This window comes from Sceloporus occidentalis, unplaced genomic scaffold (assembly GCF_023333645.1).
Source record: "Sceloporus occidentalis isolate IW3139 unplaced genomic scaffold, rSceOcc1.0.p SCAF_113, whole genome shotgun sequence".
NCBI classification, from domain to species: domain Eukaryota; kingdom Metazoa; phylum Chordata; class Lepidosauria; order Squamata; family Phrynosomatidae; genus Sceloporus; species Sceloporus occidentalis.
Window position 1 is genome coordinate 459,145 of NW_028317093.1, and position 19,642 is coordinate 478,786.

The window sequence follows — 19,642 nt, forward strand, 5'->3', positions numbered from 1 at the left end:
CCTAAGCAGCCATGTATGATAGTTGGTTATCTGTCTAGACCCTGTTTCCAAACCACATATCTCAAGCACGGTTGGCACTCTAAGAGTTCAAACTAGACATTACACAGCTACTGACAAAAGCAGATTGGAATGACAGGGTAGTGCCTGACATAACTGGAGACATCACATATGTAATATTAATTTTATTTTCAAAGCAATTAAAGATTCTAGAGTTTAGCACAAACATGAGATGGTAAGACTCATCTATACAGGCATAAAGAATACTTCTTCATATTTTTGCAAGGTCGATACATATTTAGGCTTTTTTCATTTTTTTTATTTATTTTTTATTTACCTTATGATGGAGTCAAGTTTATTTAGTCTATAGAATTGTAAAAAGATTTGGAAGAGGGACAGATCCACTCTAATTATGCACACCTCCAGTATCGACCCTCCATAATTATTGAAGTGAGATGAAACATTTCATCTTACCAAAAAATCAGGCTTATGCACAAACCCCACAAAGTTTAAACAAAGGTTATTAGTGCTTAATTATCAGAGATGCTCAGCTCAGTTTCTTCTTTCTCTGGACAGGGAGCTGTATTTGACCACACCCTCTCCCTATCCCCTTCCTTCCCAGTCCCCACCCATAACCAGCCCTGCCCCTTCATTAAGCCACTCCCCCAGAAGTAGATTACCCTGGAAAGTTCCATGGGAGGAAACTAACACTTTATATGGACTCTATAAAGTCATGATTTTGCCGACTTAACTTGAGAGTTTTATAAATTTGAATACGAACAAGTGGAACAATACGAGATTAGGGAATTCTTATGTGACTCATTTTACAATACTGTGGGATGCATACAAAGTGCTTCTTTATCAGTTTATGCTTTGGTGAATAGGTGAAAATGTTTATAGTGATAAACATTTATGCGACTCATCGTGTGTTGCCTGTGTCTGGAGCACTTTCAAGCGTTTTACATGATTTGTGTGATTACTCCAGGTTACAGTACAATGCTTTGTGAAATATCGTGCCCACAAAAAGCCTCCCGTCATAGACTGCAGCACAAGAAGAGCCTTGGATCCAAGAACCACTGTCAATGTAGACTTGAGTCACTACAGGATGGTCGGAATGTATGTTCTGCACACGGACAACCTAAAATAAAAAAATAAAACACTGTAAATATAAATTTTGCTGAGTGATAGTTCTTTAAAAGTTAAAAGTACCACTTGCTGTTAAAGAGTCAATAGTGTTCATAACAAAGCTACCATAACAGTCCCTCCCAGCATGTTCCCAGTGCATGCGCAGGTTCCAATCAGTGCTACATGACCGAAGACAGGAAGCAGTTACAGGAAAAGCATACAGAGAAGGATCAGTGAAGCAAACCTAGGTATACCCAATCTCCAAAGCATTACATTCTAATTACCACCCTAAAGTATACATTTTCCTATGGTCTGTTTCCACCAAAATAACCATGTGAGTTCCCCATCTAATTTCTATTAGTAGCATTTATCTCTTAAACCAGATTATCTAGGGTTAATCTTCATTGTCTATAAAACACCAGACTTCCTTTTTAACTGTTTGGTGTACATTTATTGAAGCCAACTTCTTACAAATTCTTGTGACCTTTCGTACACATTGCAAATTCAAGCTGACATTCAAGAACACTGACTTATTTAACTATGTATTATGTGAGGCCAAAGAAATCTCTTCCTGCAGTGAAAGCTTTGGGTTTGAAATGCCAACTCACTTGCAAACTCCTGCTTCAATGAGACACTCCTCAAACAACACCTTAAACAAAATGCTAAACTGAATACCTTCAGTGTGTGAATGTGAGAATGAGGTAGATCATTGATTCCATAGACCTATAAGATCCCAAAAGCTTATGGGATGTTTTGTATGTTGGCCCATTAAAGAATTTCACTTTGAATTTAATGCTACATCTTTTTGGACCAATGTAGCTAGGCCCAATTATTAATCTAGTATTAAAACAGTATGTGAATTTCAGACACCATTTTTTGGTGTATTGAAATATAGAAGCAGGCAACAGAAACTACAGAATCAACGAGATTGTGGCATACTATATATTTTGGTTTTTCTATAGAGGAAACGTAAACACTAACCTCTGATCCAGGGGGATCTTCAGAACTGTACAAGAATAGTTTCTTTCCATTTGGATGTGCTCCTGTCCAAATGTCTCCTGTGTTTGGGTCAAAAAACAGATTGTCCACAAGTGTATCTAACTGCAAAACCTAAAGTAAAAAAAGAGTGCGTGTTAAATAAAAAATCATCATCTCCTCTGAAACAAGTGATAGTTATTTAGTATTTATTTAAAGTTAATATTTTGTATATTGTTTAATAGGTCTCCTGATATCTAAGTAAACCATTTTGAGGCAACATTCAGTGCCTTTTCCTTTACCCCCCTGGCAACAACTCAAGACACCTGGATGATGGATGTTCATGTTTAGCTCTCTCTAATAAACTCATAATACCTCAATCATAATACCATCATAATTAACAATGGATTATCAAGAACAATTAAAATTCAGCAGTAATATAAGCTGCTCACCTTCACTGGGGAGAGCAACCAGTTTGTCTGTTTTTCAAAGACATTAATCGCATGACCAAGACAATCGGCTACGTAAATATACCTTTAGGAAAACATAAATGGCATAATCAGATGTCTAGCAACAAGGGATGATCTACACAGTGAGAATTCCCAGAGGAGTTAGAAGTAAAGTTAAAAACAAAAAATACGATGTCATATGCATCCCTGGGAACTCTCCGAGTTTGAACCAGAGATCTCCGGGTGAAGCACCGGTTTTCTGGTTCTCCGGGTCAACACCTGAATCCTCCAGGCTGCTGTAGCGGGTGTTTCCCACCCATTTCCCCTTTAAATGGGGGTGTTTCTCACGAGGTCAGTGGGAACACCCACTGACATCAGTAAGAACACCCACCAACATCATGGAGGCGGTCCTGGCTGCGTCCCACATGGGAAGCCGGAGCTCAGAAGTTCCCAGGTATGGTCATATGTCAGTGCTCCACATCACTTAGCTATGCAGAGTCCACAAGAGTGCAGGAGAAGCGCCTAAGCAGGTGCGTGAAGCCCAGGGCAGGTCCTACTTGCCCCTGCCTAAGGGTGGCCCTGAAGGTCCCCTCTATGTACTTTCTATGGGTACAAGAAAGTGCATCTGATCCTTGATTTATTAAATATTCCACATTGACTAATACCCCTCGGCATTTTAGATGCTCCCACTTACCCACTGTTTGTGACATTACCAGCATTTTCATCATATACTCATTTTGCCAATATCTTGTCAAAGGTTTCTGGCACCCAAGTGTTTAAAGGAATATACATTACTTGTTATCGGTTGACATGGTAATTCCATTTGCCATATACAATCCAGAAGCTACTTCTTTTACTTCACTCGGGCTGTAGTAAACCACATTTGACCAAGATAATCCCAGAAACCATTCCACTATTCTCATGGTGAAAGTGCTGAAGTATTGATCGTTGGTGGCATAAAAGTTTTCGGGTCCCACGGCTACAATGTCATTAACACTGCAAGGAAGAAAAGATGTAACAGGTTAAAGGTCAGGATTATGTGACTGCAATATTTCTTAAGGCAGATTGATTAACCACTGTATGTGGGTAGACATAGTGAGTTATCAGGGCAAGAAAACTTACAAACTACCCCCCATGTCTCAGCAGAAAGCATTTTGCTTCTTTTTAAATAAAGCAACTGGATTTTTCAGAACGGATTGAACAGGTAATGCGGTGCTATGAAAAAGTATTGCCCCTTCCTAATTTCTTCTGTCTTTGCATATTTGTCACACTTTTGTTTCAGATCATCAACTTAAGTTAATATTAAGGAAAAAAGCTGCCCAACCCTACCTGGCCCTATGTGAAAAAGTAATTGCCCTCTTAGTTACTAAAGCAATCATATAAACAAATTAGGATTCAATTTCACTAGACTCCCAGGCATGATTACTGCCAGCCCTGTTGAATCTTAACATCAATTAAATAGAACCTGTCTTGCAAAGTGAAGTAGACTAAAAGGTCTCAAAAAGCAGCACATGATTCCATGATCTAAAGAAATTCAAGAACAGATGAGAAGCAAAGTGATTGACATCAGTCTGGAAAGTGTTACAAGCTTCATCCAGGAGGTCACAAAAGAATCCAGACTAACGTGTAAAGAACTGCAGGCCTCACTTGCAAGGTGAACACCACTGCTGACCAAAAAGAACACAAAAGCTCATCTCACATCTGATATAAAGCTAACACTGTGGTAGTGTGATGTTCGAGGGCTGCTTTGCTGTTTCAGCTCTTAGGCGACTTGCCAAAATTGATGGAACCATGATGGGCCATCAGTATGTGACCCAAAGCTAAAGCACTGTTGGATTATGCAGAAGAACAATAATCGGAAGCACACACGCAAGTCCACATCTGAATGGCTCAAAAGAAACAACATTAAGGTTTTGGAGTGACCTAGATAATGTTCGGACTTGAATCCAATTGAGATGGTGTGGCCTGACCTTAGCCAGGCAGTTCATGCTTAAAAATCTTCAAGTGTGGCGGAATAAAGAACAGTGGCAAAAATTCCTCCACAGCGATATAAAAGACTTATTGCCAGTTATCACAAATGTTTGATTGCAGTAAAATGGCACCAAATGTTTCCACATGTAGGCTATCACTGCATATGATTGTTATTACCTTTGTAGCAGCTCATGTTTTATTGTTTTCAGGTGTATAAGAACATTTTCCTCCTCATCAAATTTAAAAATCTCAACGGTAGATTTAGAATTTGGGTGATTGACCACGAAGAGGTAGACTGTGTCATCTAATGAGACATAACACAGAACAAAATCACAACATAGAAAATTCAACGGTTTCACAATGACACATACAATTAGAAAGCTGTATGCTTTGTGCCGCTGTATCACACAAAAGTTTCATGAATCGACAAAATGTCCATTTGCAGGTACTCTATGTTAGCCTTAGAGTTTTTTTTCAGTCTACTTACATTCTGACATTTAAAAGGACTGAAGTCCTTCCCACTAAAACTGGGAATTTGTAGGAAAGCTTTGAATTTGGCTTCCCTGTTATCACTAGACATTATGGAAGGGAAAACGCCTGTGAGCTTCTGAGCTGGCTCTGTTTTAGACCTATGCACATGGACCAAAATTATTTGGACAAATGTTTTGTTTCATTTTTTGGTGCATTCATTTTCAGATGATATAAACACAATATAAACGGTTGTCTAAAGTGCTCTTTAGGCATAACAGTCTCAACAAGGGAACCGTGTCAATGCGGCCAGATGTCCTGGTCAGTATTGATACTTTTAGGACATCTGGCAAATGCTAACAGTTCTGAGAACATTAAAAAGACAATACAAGGATCAGCTTCTATGTAGCCATTAACACTATCAAGTGTCTTGTATAAACAAAAATGTCTCCATTGTTAATCTATATTCCTAGTAAAGGAGTACTTCAACCATATTTTCATGTTAGATGCATTTTGCAGGCAACTTCTCATTGAGTGCATCTTTACTGCATGCAAATCAGTGCAGGCATTCTTTAGTTACAAGAGTTGGAAAATGTGGATCATTTAACTCCTCCCCAACTGCCTCTATTGAAAGCAGGGAGCATTCTTTAGTACAGTTCTTGCACATGCTCAGTTGTGCTGACATTATGGTCAATGGAAACTAAGCACCCATTGAAATCAATGGAAGTAGCAGTGGCATCTGGTAAACCATTTCCTTCTTTTCGTTGAAGTACAGGCGCAGAACTTCTTTTCAGGATTAGGTTACTATTGCAAGTACAACACATGAAAGATACCCAGTGACCTTCTCTTCAAGAAGAGCTTAGCTTGTACTGCATAACGTACAGGTAATGTGAGATGATTTTCTTGGAAAATGCAAAAAACTGAACACAGTCACTTCAATGGTTAATATTATAGTCCTGCAACCTCCTTTGAATCCCTCTCAAGTGCTCTCAATGTTTAATTCTACTGAATAATAGGAGTGTTTTGTTGTTTAATTAATATAACACACCCTTGTGTAGTAATATCAATTTGACGAAATACTTAATGCTGTAAGTAATCAAACTCCCTTGCGACTTCCACCCAGTATAAAACAGGATATCATAGTATAACACGGTTTAAAAATTTAAGTATTTCTTTAAATTGATATTAATACACAAGCATGTTTAATTCAACAGTGCAACCCTCCTATTATTCATGGTTGTTTTGAATTACAGCTGTGTTGATTTGTAAAACATAAGAAAACCAATGTTTTGTATGTTAGACTTAAATTATCCAAACGCAATGCATTCTGTGAAAAAATTAGGTTAATGTTTTCCAATCCAAAGTCTGCAAATGTCTGCAGACCCAATGTGGTCTAGAGATCTACCAGTTGTGTCGTCTAAATTCATGGCTCCCAAGTAATATTCCGTGTACTTTCACATAAGGTTGCATGAGTATGCATAGTATTCTTTTTCTGCTAAGAGGTTATGGATACATACAGCCCACACAGCAACCATTTGTGTAGCAACACTTACAACATTAGATCTAACATTCATGTCAGTGGTTATGATATCAAGACTAATCTCCCTGGTCTGTCCAAACTCAAATACTGATTAGAAAAAAAGAGTGACCTACCTTTCTTGTCGATATAAGTGCTGATACCATGAGGATTAAATGAGGAAATATCAAACCCTGTACTGAATCGCAATGAACTTGGTTGTACATTTTCTTCATTCAGGTCCAACAGAAATATTTCTCCAGGTTTTTCAGGAGCAAAGCTCATCAAACTAAGAAATTTCAGACCCTATTAAAAACAAAATTAGCTTAAAAAATATGGATGTAACTTTGTTATATACATAGGGTGGAGACAGTATAAATAATAATGCAAATCTTGATAGCATTTTCTTGCAAAATATGTTCAGGGCTTGTCTAACCGGTTGAGATAAATCAGCCAGCCATTCAACCATGCAAACTGACTTACCATATTAATTTCCCAAAACCTACCAAGTAGCATTTTAGGCTTCAAGGTGAATCCATTTATGTTTCAAATTCTGTTGATCTCTGTTTATCTAGATTAAATAAACTCTAACAAATTACAGAACTTTAAATTTACAGTCTGGAGGAATAGTGAACAAGTTCAATGGATGAGTTACGTTTGTGTCAGTTTACTTAAAACAGATTTGTAATTGTAATTTGTCATTTTATGTACTAAAACGTATCACCAGTCAAAAGTGAATTTATTTTTTAAAGATGACAAAATCGAAACAACCCAATCTTCGCGCTTACATTCAGTATGTTTTTTTTTTTTGGTGGTTCTTTTTGGCACTTTACGTATGGAACATATTTGATGTGGATATTGCTAACTGCTAAAACACTAACGCTAACTTCATTGGAAATGTTAGAAACTGAATTCTGGTCTGGTCTGCTCTCTAAATAGTGTATGTGTGAGCTTGAAAGTTTGCAACCAAAACTTGCACAAGTTGAATTAACGTCCCACTCACATATTTACTAATGCCAGTTTGCGTGTGCACGCCTATTGGGAACACTGTTATGTCTGGGACAACAGAAAAGAGGGACTTGGGAGTAATTATTTTTGATGACCTAAAAATAGAAAGGCAATGTAATAAAGCATTAGAAAAAGCAAGCAGGGTTCTGGGTTGTATAGCTGGAGGCATTAATAGCAGGAAGATGAAGGTGATGAAGTTAAATAAATCCCATTTCCACAAGGGTATTGACATATTGGAGAGAGTTCAGAGGCAGGCTACTAAAATGTTGAATGATTTGCAGGGTAAAAATATCAGACAAGAAAAGGGGATGTCAATATGTACAGCATGGAGGAAAGGAGAGACACTTAACTTAACAGGAGGGAAGTTTCTTCAGAGGAGAATTTTTTTAGGACAAAAGGCCATAGTCTAAAACAGGAGTGTCAGATGCTTAGAGGTGTAAGGAGGTTTTACTTTACCAAGTGGGATAGTCTCCTGTCAGAGGTAGAGGCTAATTCAGGGCACTGGATAAGCAATAGGACAGACTAAATGGGCCAAACGGGTCTTATCTAATGCCAAATTCTATATTTCTTAACGCAAACAACTCGCAAATGTATTAGCCTATAAGTTAGTGAAGAGGTGAGATTTGTAGGTAAATAAAGGTAGACACAGAGCTCACGACAGTATGATGGGTCTTTAAAAGTAACCAAAAGCCCCTTAGGTATAAAGATGCCATCTCTTCCTTACTCTTATTCCCCAACAGCTACCCAGTGGCATGGGGTAAAGAAGGCGTGGACAGACATGGGCCCCTGTTTTACATTTGGTAATTAACTTATTTAGTTCTTTTGAAAATAATGTTAAAGTTTTTGTGTTAGCATCCAAGGGGATGTGTCTGTTATGATGAACCCTTACCTCAACTGACTGCTGAACTTGGTAAACACCCTCACGGGGATTTGGGGGGGCACAGTTTTTTGTTTTTGCAGATGTATCTATTTATTATTTATTAGGCATTTTAATTGAGAACATAATACTTACAGAGCTAATAAATGCAACTCCGTTGGGGAGAACGTCAATGTCTTCTGATCCGGCCTCTGTAAAGAGTTTTCATATAACTTTAAAAGAACCAACATTATAAAACAGATAAAGCCTCGGCAAAGAACTTTAAAAGGGCATAGAATTTCTGCACCTTAGTTTCTCATTAAATCTGGTTGAATTATTCTGGCCTCTCTGAGTAGTTTTGTAACAGGGCGGAGCCACAGGGACATCCTCTCTCACATTTCCCTATTAGGGGAGAGGGTGTGCCCAGAGTCTCCGCTTTTTTGCAGAAGTGCTCCGGGAGATCAGGTTCACAAAGAAGCAGACGAAGAAAAATTACACAAGTGGACAAAGAAAAGGGAAAAAAGAACAAAACGAGGCAAGAAAAGAAGCGGAGCTGCTGCAACATAGGACATAGGGACGCAGAAGCGGTTGGAGGAGAAAGTAGGAAGACATTGTGAGACAGTGTGAATCAGAGCATGAGAGAATGTGAGAGAGCATGATAGAAGAGTATGAGTGACAAGCACCTAGGCTTAGTTGGCTGTGCGGCAGTGCCACAGATCTGAGGTCTGAAAATAAAACGACCTTGATTAAAAGACAAACGTTTTAAATATGGTAATTGCATGAAGGGTCCTGGATAGCACTGGGTGCTCTTACCAAAAATTTTAACATGTATTGTGCATTCCCACAAAAACACATTCAATGTCGAGCATCCAGGCAGACTTAACCAGGGATAAGTTATTATTATTTTATAATTGCAATAAACTTTCAGGCACATACCAATTCCTTTCAACAGCTTGCAATTGGGAAGGTCTTTGGGTAACACCTCTCGAGTAAGGTTCAGTCGATGGCTGTCAATACAAATAAAAATATTTTAACTGATATTTCTAATTATATACATATTGTTCAAAGTGTAAGAAGTAAGCATACAAACTATCCTCATTTGCTGAATAACTTAAATAGAAATAATTAAAAAATATTAGAATCTTTAAATTATTGGTTGTATGTTTAAAACAAAACAGACTTCATTCAGTGTTTATTCCTTTCTGTATAGTTCATGTCCAAGGATGACCTAAAATTAGATGGATTCAAAACTCTCTGCACTACAAAGTAAACAAAAAAATGGGTTTATTCACTAAAGCATGAAAACACAGAGCCCGGTGAGCTTTCCCTGCCCTTTGTATATCACCGTTAAATCAGTGGTATTTCTTGAAAAACATGTCAATGACCGAATTATGCAAGGACTACTCTGGTTTCATTTTAGGAATCCCCTACTCTCTCGTCTATCGTCCACCCGCAAAACTCATCTCTTGCAAGGTTTCTCTAGCAAGTCCATATCCCTTTTCTTCCATATAAATAAACATCTATGTATCTTAAAGAATTAACTCTCTTACACCTATTGTATTTCATTAACCAATTAATTTTATAACCGCAGCATGCCACCAGACCCACACATCAAAAGTGATAAGTCTGACTAATCTTAGATCATACATTGACCATGTCTTCACATGCAATGTACATAGTATTACACTACATGTTACAGAACCCTCTCCTCCCTGATCAGGAGCAATAAATGTGCAGGGTAGATAAAAGCACCATCACAGAAGAACATTGTTGTATATAAACACTAGTAGAGTCTAAAAAGTATTTAAAGTGTCACACAATAATCAGGCTTTGCATTTAAAGAGTCACTTACCCCAGATTCACTATCCTTTCTGCTACAAAGGCTAAAATAATCCCAACTAGGGTAATTTTGAGCAGTGTTCCCATGTTTGTAGTGTAAGGATGCTTTCCTGGCTGCTCCAGTCTTTGCTGCAAAGTCAGCGGTGACAATTTATGGGGAACTGGTTACTCTGCGCAGAACTAGATAAAGCCTTTATCTTGCCCTTTGTACACAGTATACAATTTGTAGCCATTGAACGAGAATGACTTGGGGATAAATGTAGATAATAAACAGTGTTAAACATCAGATAGGAGCAGCAAGGGCCAATAAGACATTGTCATTTATGAAAAGGGAGCTACTAAGTTAATAAAAGGAATGGAACTCCTTTGTTAATAATATGTTGAAATTGTTTACTTAGCAAAAAAAAAGGCGTCTTAGAGGGATATGATTTCATTATACAAATACATACAGGGTTAATAACAGCTGACCTCTAATGATCTATTGATTAATATGACTGTACAAAAAACACGACATTCATTCATGAGAAATTTTCACTTAAAGCAGTCAATCTTTACAATAAAGATGTGGAATTCACTAGCCACAGACATTGTGCTATTCGATAGATGCTTTTTAATATGGGCTCAAATTTTTTTTATAGAAATATCATTGGCTATAAGGACTGGATAAGTTATAGCTTATTGATTCCGTGAAACATTAGATTGCCCTTTGGCGTCTAGAAGGATTTATTACCCTTTTTTGAAGGACAATTGGAAATTGTTTGTTTGGTTTTTTTTTCCTTCTTCTGGATTAATAGCGATGTTGAATTTAATAGGCTGGTGTCTTTTTTTGCACGTACTTTATTTTGTAGTTTCCATGTAAACAAAATAAGATAAAAAGGTTTTGAGGATTGTAGTTGTTTTTTTACTCATCAAGTGCTCTGAAACAAGCTGTTTACTAGTATTTGGTACTAATAGTGCTTAACATTGTTTGTACTAGTTTTTTAACCCCTTCAGGTCCGGGACGTACGTGGTACGTCATCCCCAAAAACCGCCCCCACATCGCCACAATCGTGGTGATCGTGGGGCGCTGCTGCTGCTGTCTGCCCAGGAGTCTGGGCAGACCAGCACAGCCTTTCTAAGCCCGCCCCCAAGCCTACGATCACTCCCACGGAGTGATTCTGTAGGCTGAAACCGCGATTGCAGAAAAGATTGCAGGCAGCTTCAGGGAAGGGGGTGGTGTGTTGATTGGGTCCCTACACAAGTGTGGGGACCTGACACAATACCCCCCTGCTGCCTGATCGCTCCATGAGAGCGTCAGTGCAGCGTTAACCCCTTCAATGCCGCGATCGCGGCATTGAAGGGCTTAATTCCCGTTAGGACTGATCAAAGAGACTCCTCTCCTGCAATCTCCAGTCTATGGGAGATTGTGTCCCAGAGGCCAGAGGCAGCTTCAGGGACAGGGAGACTGGGTTCTTTGGTCTCCACATGAGTGTGGAGACCAGCCCCCACCCCCTCCCTTGCTTAATTAACCCCTACCCCCCTCTTGCTCAATTAACCCCTTCAATGCTGCGATTGTGTATTACCCCATCGCAGCATTGCAGGGGTTAATATTAGTCCCCACAAGCTTGTGGGCCACCAGAAAGACTGGTTGGACCTGTTACTGTGTGCACAGTAATACCATCAACGGCTCCTCCCAGTTTCCCCCTTTCCTAGCGAACTATGGGTTTCAACCCTCCATGTTGCCCGTATTGGCACAAGGGATTCTGGCATTGGAGGAACATCTCCACATGGGTACAGGTCTAGAATGTCCTGCAATACTCAGGGCAGATACAAGCTCCTGGCCGATGGCAGAGGCCTGCCCGCACCCTCCTACCAGGTCGGGGAGAGGGTTTGGTTGTCTTCTCATAACCTTTGGCTGCAAGGACCATCACAAAAGCTAGCCCCCCTAATACATCTGTCTGTTCCGTATCATCCGCAGGGTCAACCTGGTCACATATGTGTTAGATCTTCCTTCCAGCATGCAGATACATAATGTGTTCCACATGTCCCTTCTCAAGCCATTGACATGCAACCGTTTTACCACCTCTGTCCCACGCCCTTGGCCGGTTCTGGTTGACAACCATGAAGTTCGCTCCATCGGTGACTCTCGTAAAGTCAGAGGGCACAATATCTGGTCCACTGGAAGGGTTACGGTCCAGAGGAATGCTCCTGGTACCAGCTTCCGGTATCCATGCCCCCTGCCTCCTTTGTTAATTCCATGCCTGCTTTCCCCTGAAGCCTGGACCCCCCGCGGGGAGGGGGAGCCGTTGAGAGGGGGGTACTGTCACAGTTCTCTCCTGATTTCAAATGAGAAGCCTTTCCTCCCTGTGTCAGGCTGACTCAGCTGATTGCTAATGGTCAGTCTTGCATTCCCTGTGTCAGACTGACTCAGCTGTCTAAAGAACTGCCTTACAGTTACCATAGTTACCCACCTGGCTGCTATCAGGCAATTCCTTTCTGGCTACTTAAGCAGCCAGTCCCATTTTCTCTTTGCCATTGTGTCTGTTCCAGCTTCCAAGTGCATTATTTTGTATCCTGTGTTCCTGTGTATGACCTGGCTTCATCTGACTTCTCTCCTGGCTCCCGATCCATGGCTATTGCATACTGACTTCGCTGATCTTCGTATCCCTGAACCCGGCTCGTCTAACTACCCGTCCTGGCTACCAAACCTGGCTTGTCTTTTGATTACATTTTGGACTATGATTCTGTACTTTGCATTTGTCTTATTAAAGGTGTTATTATATTCTACCTTTTGTTTCTGTCTGGTTCCTGGTTCCATACAGTGTGTTAGCATGAGTGTATGTGTGTAACTGTGTGTGTGTGTTAACATGTGTGTATGTTAGTGTATGCATGTTTGTAGCATGAGTGTGTATGTATGTGCAGGGGCGTAACTAGAAACCACAGGGCCCTGGTGCGAAAATTGTCCCAGGCTACCCCCAAAAGCTGGTATGTGCCAACATTGCCCCAAACAACTTGTTTGTGCCTTCTTTGCCCCTTGCCCCCCTTCCAACATACACAACATACTTACTAACATATACATTCATACACAAATTACACATGCATGCTAACACACAATTAGACATCTGTGCTCACACACACAATTAGACATCCATGCTAACAATCATACATACATACATACAAACAAATATTCCCGCCCCCGCTTACCTCTCATCGCACCTGCAGCTTTCCCTCTGGCTGCTCATGTGACCTCAATACGCTTCATTTTCACTGTGTGGTTTCAAAATAGTTTAGAAAGGGCCCTTCTGACCTGGAACCATGCGGTCCAGATAGGAAGGGCCGTTTCGAAACTATCTTAAATCCATACGAGGAGAGACGAACAAAGGGTCACACCGGGCCCCCTAGAGGCACGGGCCCCATCGCAGCTGCGACTGCTCTAGTTACGCCAGTGTGCATTTTTTTTAGTTTGAGAGTGTTTAAAATGTGTGCCAGTGTGTATGTTACCGGGTGTTGGGTATTTTTTTTTCTTCAAATTAACCCTTCCTCCTTTATCTGCCCAGGACTTCTATCTCTCCACGCTCCCCCCCACTGGCCTCCACTACAGATATCCAGAGTGCTGAATAATCAAGTAAACAAAATAAATAGAAGGATAAAAGTAGTACTCGTGGGGCCGTCTGGCTTTGGTTGAGCAGGAACGCGAGTAGCCTACACAGAGCCCTGACCTTAACCCCTTTAAACGCTTTTGGGATTAATTGAATCGTCGATTGTGAGACAGGCCTTCTCATCCGACATCAGTGCCTGACCTCACAAATTCTCTTTTGGCTGAATAACCACGAATTCCTAAATATACACTCCAAAATCGTGTGGGACAGTGGAGGATGTTACTGCCGCAATAAGGTTGGGGGGCAACTTCATATTAATTCCCATGGTCTTGAAATTGGATGTCCAACAAGTTTATATAGATGTGAGAGGTAATGTGTTGTATGATGTGTTTAAGAAATGTTTCTTTTTAGTGACTTTGGTTCTTTAGTTAATTTCCTGTACACTAAGCAGGTTGCTCAGAGTGCATCAGATTGCACTGTGATCAAGCTGAATGGCAGCCAAAATCTGGTGACCTATTATAAAACAGCCCTGGTTATAATTCGACTTGTGCATTCGTCTTCGGGTGAACATGAAAACGAACACGAAGAGTGCGTTTTCGTGTTCGTTCCGAAGACACGCCGAAGAGAAGACAGCGGCGGTAAAACGTAGGCGAAGACGAAGACACACACCACAAAGATCTTCGTGATCGTCTTCGTCTACCATTCTCCCCCCCCCCTTCTAACTTACCTTGTCTTTGCGGCATCGCGGCAGTTCCCGGAAGTGGAAATCCGCAGGTTCGCCGTCACGGGTTATAGGGCAGTGCGAATGAGCCTATTGATCGCCTACAGGGACCTCCTCTGGCATCAACCAATTGGTTGATGCCAGAGGAAGACCCTGCAGGTGACCAATAGGCTCATCCCACTGGTCTGCCTCCCTGTTCAATTAGTTAAATGTCCGTACGAGCGACTTTATTGGTTGCTCGTATGGACATTTAACTAATTGAACAGGGAGGGAGACCAGTGGGATGTGCCGGGTAAGTTGCAGCATTGGGGTTTTAAAACCTCAATGCTGCAACTTACCCTGCAGATGCCACTGGTCTTTAACTAATTGAACAGGGAGGGAGACCAGTGGCATCAGCAGGGTAAGTTGAAGCATTGGGGTTTTAAAACCTCAATGCTGCAACTTACCCTGCAGATGCCACTGGTCTTTAACTAATTGAACAGGGAGGAAGACCAGTGGCATCAGCAGGGTAAGTTGCAGCATTGGGGTTTTAAAACCTCAATGCTGCAACTTACCTGGCACATCCCACTGGTCTCTCTCCCTGTTCAATTAGTTAGTCTGTGCTGGGTTAAATGTCCGTACGAGCGACCAATAAAGTCGCTCGTATGGACATTTAACTAATTGAACAGGGAGGGAGACCAGTGGGATGTGCCGGGTAAGTTGCAGCATTGGGGTTTTAAAAGTCTGTACGAGCCGGGTAAGTTACGGCACCAGGATTTAACAGTCTGTACGAGCGACCCTATTGGTTGCCAGCAGGGGGCTCGTCTGCTATCAACCAATGGCAGACAAGCCCCCTGCTGACGACCAATAGAGTTGCTCATACGTACATTTAAACTTAACCGGGGAAACGAAGAAAAACCGAACACGAAGAATGTCCACGAATATTCGCCCGAAGAGAAGACGGGAATGGGCGAATATTCGCGGAATACGAAGATTTTTTCCCCCCCGAAGACGAGCACGAAGACGAACACGAAGAGCCCCCTGGTGCCCAAGTCTAGTTATAATTATATATTATGTGTTCATTTTCTAACACTTATTAGTAACAACTAAATTCCTGCTAACACCTGGGTAGTTATCACCCCAATTCTATTTCAAGGACAGCTGGATTGTTATGTGGAGGCTGGCCCAGTCTAGAACAAGATAAGCCAGTTTTGTTGCTCCTGTAGGAACAATCAGATGTTCCCATCATTCTTTTGCTGTGTGTAAAGTAGGGTCTCCTCAACAGCACTGCTCCTTTCACTTTGCAGGGAGAGGGAGGTCTTTTAATACATAATAACATAACAAACAGACAAAAAAGGAGAAGAGGGCTCTGCTCTTGCAAGCTTGCAATCTAATTATTGGTGGTACAGCATAACTCTTATAACTATATACTGAGCCAGACACTGATGGTGGTACAGCATTACGCCTATAACTATATACTGAGGGAGACATTAACAGTCCTACTATTATATTGTGGTCCATACCTTTATTCCCATTTTCAACGTCTTATTTCTCAGGATTTAGCAAATTTTACCACGAAACCCACCTATAAGATCATGACACATAATATGTAAGTTTTACAAAAACAAAGCACAAAGCTGAAACGGAGACAGTTGACCATCGTACGTTATGACTGCCTGATATCTACTAGTATACTTACAATATTATAAATGAAAGTGTGAGTACACTAAATCTTAATAGATAATTATATATTGCATTAATCTTATCATAAGCCCTTACATTAATCATGAAGAAATTAAAAAGCAAATATTTTATCATAAGCCTATAACAACCACATCAGCCTTTTTTTTCCAGGACAGATATAACTTTTACATATTGCTGACCAGCCCAGATAACGTGCTGTCCTGCAGTATGGAGAAGGAAGGAACCAACTAGTCAGATATGCATATCCCATACTGCATGGCAGCATCTTATCTGTGCTGGCGGCATCAATACATGGGGGGGGGGCAGCTGAGGCCATTACATAAATCAATACTAAAGGAAGGGGTAGGCTGGGGGTGATACACAAGGGGGCATCTACTAGTTCCATAATCAAATAAACAACCAGGACTTCCGTTTAACTCAGCACTCTTCTTTTCAGTAGAAAGGATCAAAGTCGCTACACCACTTAATCTGCAGCGAGTGGTACCTCGTCTACGGGTACATTCGGATCCCTCAAAAATCTTATTCCATACAGCTCACCTTCTTCAGTTCAGAGAGAAGCAAGGCCTCTGCGTCATCCAGTGGCAAGCCTGGGGGCAGATGTGCATAACGGGGGGAAGGTTGGAAAATAAAAGGAAATAAAAACAAAATATTTTTCTCAATCATAGCTTTTATTGAAAAAAAAATAGTTTACATGAATTAACATTTACTGGTAAAACTTTTTTCCTATAGGGCCATCTTATATTCAGGCCTTTTCTTTTTTTCCTAAATTAATAATCAGATTCGGGGGGGGTCGTCTTATAATCAGGCAAATACGGCAATTTTAGGCTCTTCTTTACCAGTAAATCCACAAAGTATATATATAAAAAAAACAACACATTGAAACATAATTTTTCACTTAGTGTACTCCCAGAAATAAAAAATCGGTTGGGGCTAATTCCCTCCTTAGCAAAAAACCAAAAGATTTTCACACATGTGGACCGTGTAAGTTGTGTGTCAACTTACCAAAAAAAAACCACTAGTTTCACTTGCACACAAACAGGAACAACATATGAAATAAAAAAGTATTAACTGCAATACCTGGGAACACTTAGGAAATATTAGAAATAAAAATGTGAAGCACGGTGTACCAAGACACTGCAATTCATGTACAAAATTCTCCATGGAAACCTTTAATATTGTAGGGATAGATGTAGTGCCACCAAATTGGAGGGGGGCAATTATGTAGAGAATATCTCCAAAAAAGAAACTGAATGGATTTTTAAACTTAGGACCTAACAAAAAGGAGGGCTCAACACCGATTTAAATATAATATCCTTTATTTAGACTATTACAGCATTTAATTTTAACTGTAACATTTAAATCGCAACATTATTTTTGGTGATTCAGTTCTAATATATGCCAATATATATCCATATGTGAGACACTATAAATACATTTATTATTACACATAATACTTTCTCTGGGCCTATGTTTCAATGTGAAGTAGGCATTGTCACATTTACCTTCATTGCACTATATCTCTCTTTCTCCCTAAGATATTTTAGATATTTCTTTTCCATTATATTCATTTCATTGATTTTCCATATAAACACACATAAAAAATGTAAATATACATACATTAGCCATATTCATTCTATTTATGTTTTTCTATATATTTAGATTTTCCCTATACGTATATAAAAATTGATATATATATATATATATATATATACGTAAATATCATTATAAAATTCATAAATAATACATAATGTCTACGGACACTCTTTGTATGAAAGCATTTCGGATATTTTATTGTACATTCGTTTTCTATTCTAAATTAACATATAAATTATCATTATACAATACATTAATTGATTAGGTATTCTTTACTATAATGTAGATACATAAATATGCATTTGTATTTTTTTGGAAACACTCCTTTGAATTGTCGGGTTTCCTAAAGAAGTTCTGTGTCTTCTTCCCCTTGATCTATAACGCTTGGTAACATGGAAAGATAGATTGGATGACCTACCGTATTTGCTCGATTATAAGCAAACGCTCTGAAAAATACCCCTCGTATTATAATCGGGGCCATCTTATAATCAGACCTCAAATAGGTCCGACTGTGAGACTAAGATCCAGATCCCACCGGTGCTTCTGACTTCCAGGTGCGGGGAATTCTCTCTGACAGTCGGGGAAGGTCTGCACGATGGACGCAGACAACCCCCGCTGCTAACTGCACCGGCTGCAGCGGAAGTTGCCTCAGAAGCACCGCCATGCCATAAATCAGTGGTGTACTTTTTTTACAGCATGTACTTTAAAGAAAATATATTTTTTAGCAAAAAACCACAATGTCCAAAAATAAAAAAAGAAATATTTCGATGCCATTTCATCTGTAGAAATGCCTTATACCCCCTATATGCCACTCTGCCCCACAGATATGCCTTACACCCCCTATATGCCACTCCGCCCCTGGATATGCTTATACCCTATATTTGCCACTCTGCCCACCAGATTTGCATTTTACCCCTATATACCACTCTGCCTCCCTGGTATGCCTTATACCCCCTATATATGCCGTGTCAATGTTTAATGCTATATCCATGTATCATGCTATGTCCATGTTCAATGCTATGTCCAAGTGTAATGCTATCTCTGTGCAGGGCCGGCCTTAGGGGTATGCGACCTTTGCAGCGCACAGGGCACCATGGCAACAGGGGTGCCTGCCCGGGACATAAATTAAAACATTGGGGGGGTTGTTTTTTTTTTACTTTATTTAACATCCTTCATGTTAAATAAAGTGGGTTTTTTTAAAAGTATATTGTAAAAGATTCTAACACATTTAACATCTCTTTTAACCCTAGTAATATGAAATGGACCATATATAATTATTGGTATAGGCAATAGTCAAAGATATGTAATCATTGTTCATAAATAAATGATCATTAAGATATATTAATATGTTTCAATGATAGGTTTTAAGGTTTCCTTGACCTTAAAATATGGAATGAAGGATTTGCTGAACAGGCATTCTATAGATAGGATAGAAGCTTGCTAATGCATGGTATAGTTGTAACTCTAAAAGGGCATTACAGTATGAGTACAGCCACCACCTAAAATAGGGTTTCGACGTGTAAAGATCTTAGTGAGCATGTTTACCCAATTAGGTGAAGACCAATAGACTGACAAGACTGACATCATTATTCAAACCGTGTATATAAGTTAAGGCCTTGGAGAAGCATAGGAGGAGAGGTAGAGGGGAGATGTACTTGCCATCCAAGGACTCTTCTCCTCCCAACACTCCCTCCCTCCATCCTCAGGAATGCATAGGACAGATGTCATGAACTAAATTCCTCTCCAAGGTTTTGTAAGACTTGTTTCGTATTTTTGTTATCTACTTTTTATATTCTTCCTCTATTTTTGTTCGTATTAGATGTTTAACCTTTGTTTGCATCTAAGTGACTCTGCCTATTTTTG

General features: G+C 39.9%; 1 protein-coding gene across 1 annotated transcript; it reads right to left on the reverse strand.

Annotated features, from left to right (window-relative positions):
- Positions 1–973: 973 nt before the first annotated feature.
- On the reverse strand, positions 974–10,291 carry LOC149282513 (serum paraoxonase/arylesterase 2-like). The gene is made up of 9 exons (XM_089498118.1): positions 10,218–10,291; positions 9,302–9,372; positions 8,522–8,577; positions 6,639–6,807; positions 4,695–4,821; positions 3,342–3,542; positions 2,550–2,631; positions 2,104–2,232; positions 974–1,135 (listed from the first exon to the last, which is right to left on the reverse strand). Exons 1-9 carry the CDS (start codon positions 10,289–10,291, stop codon positions 974–976), a joined length of 1,071 nt encoding a protein of 356 aa, XP_089354244.1.
- Between the last annotated feature and the right edge of the window lie 9,351 nt (positions 10,292–19,642).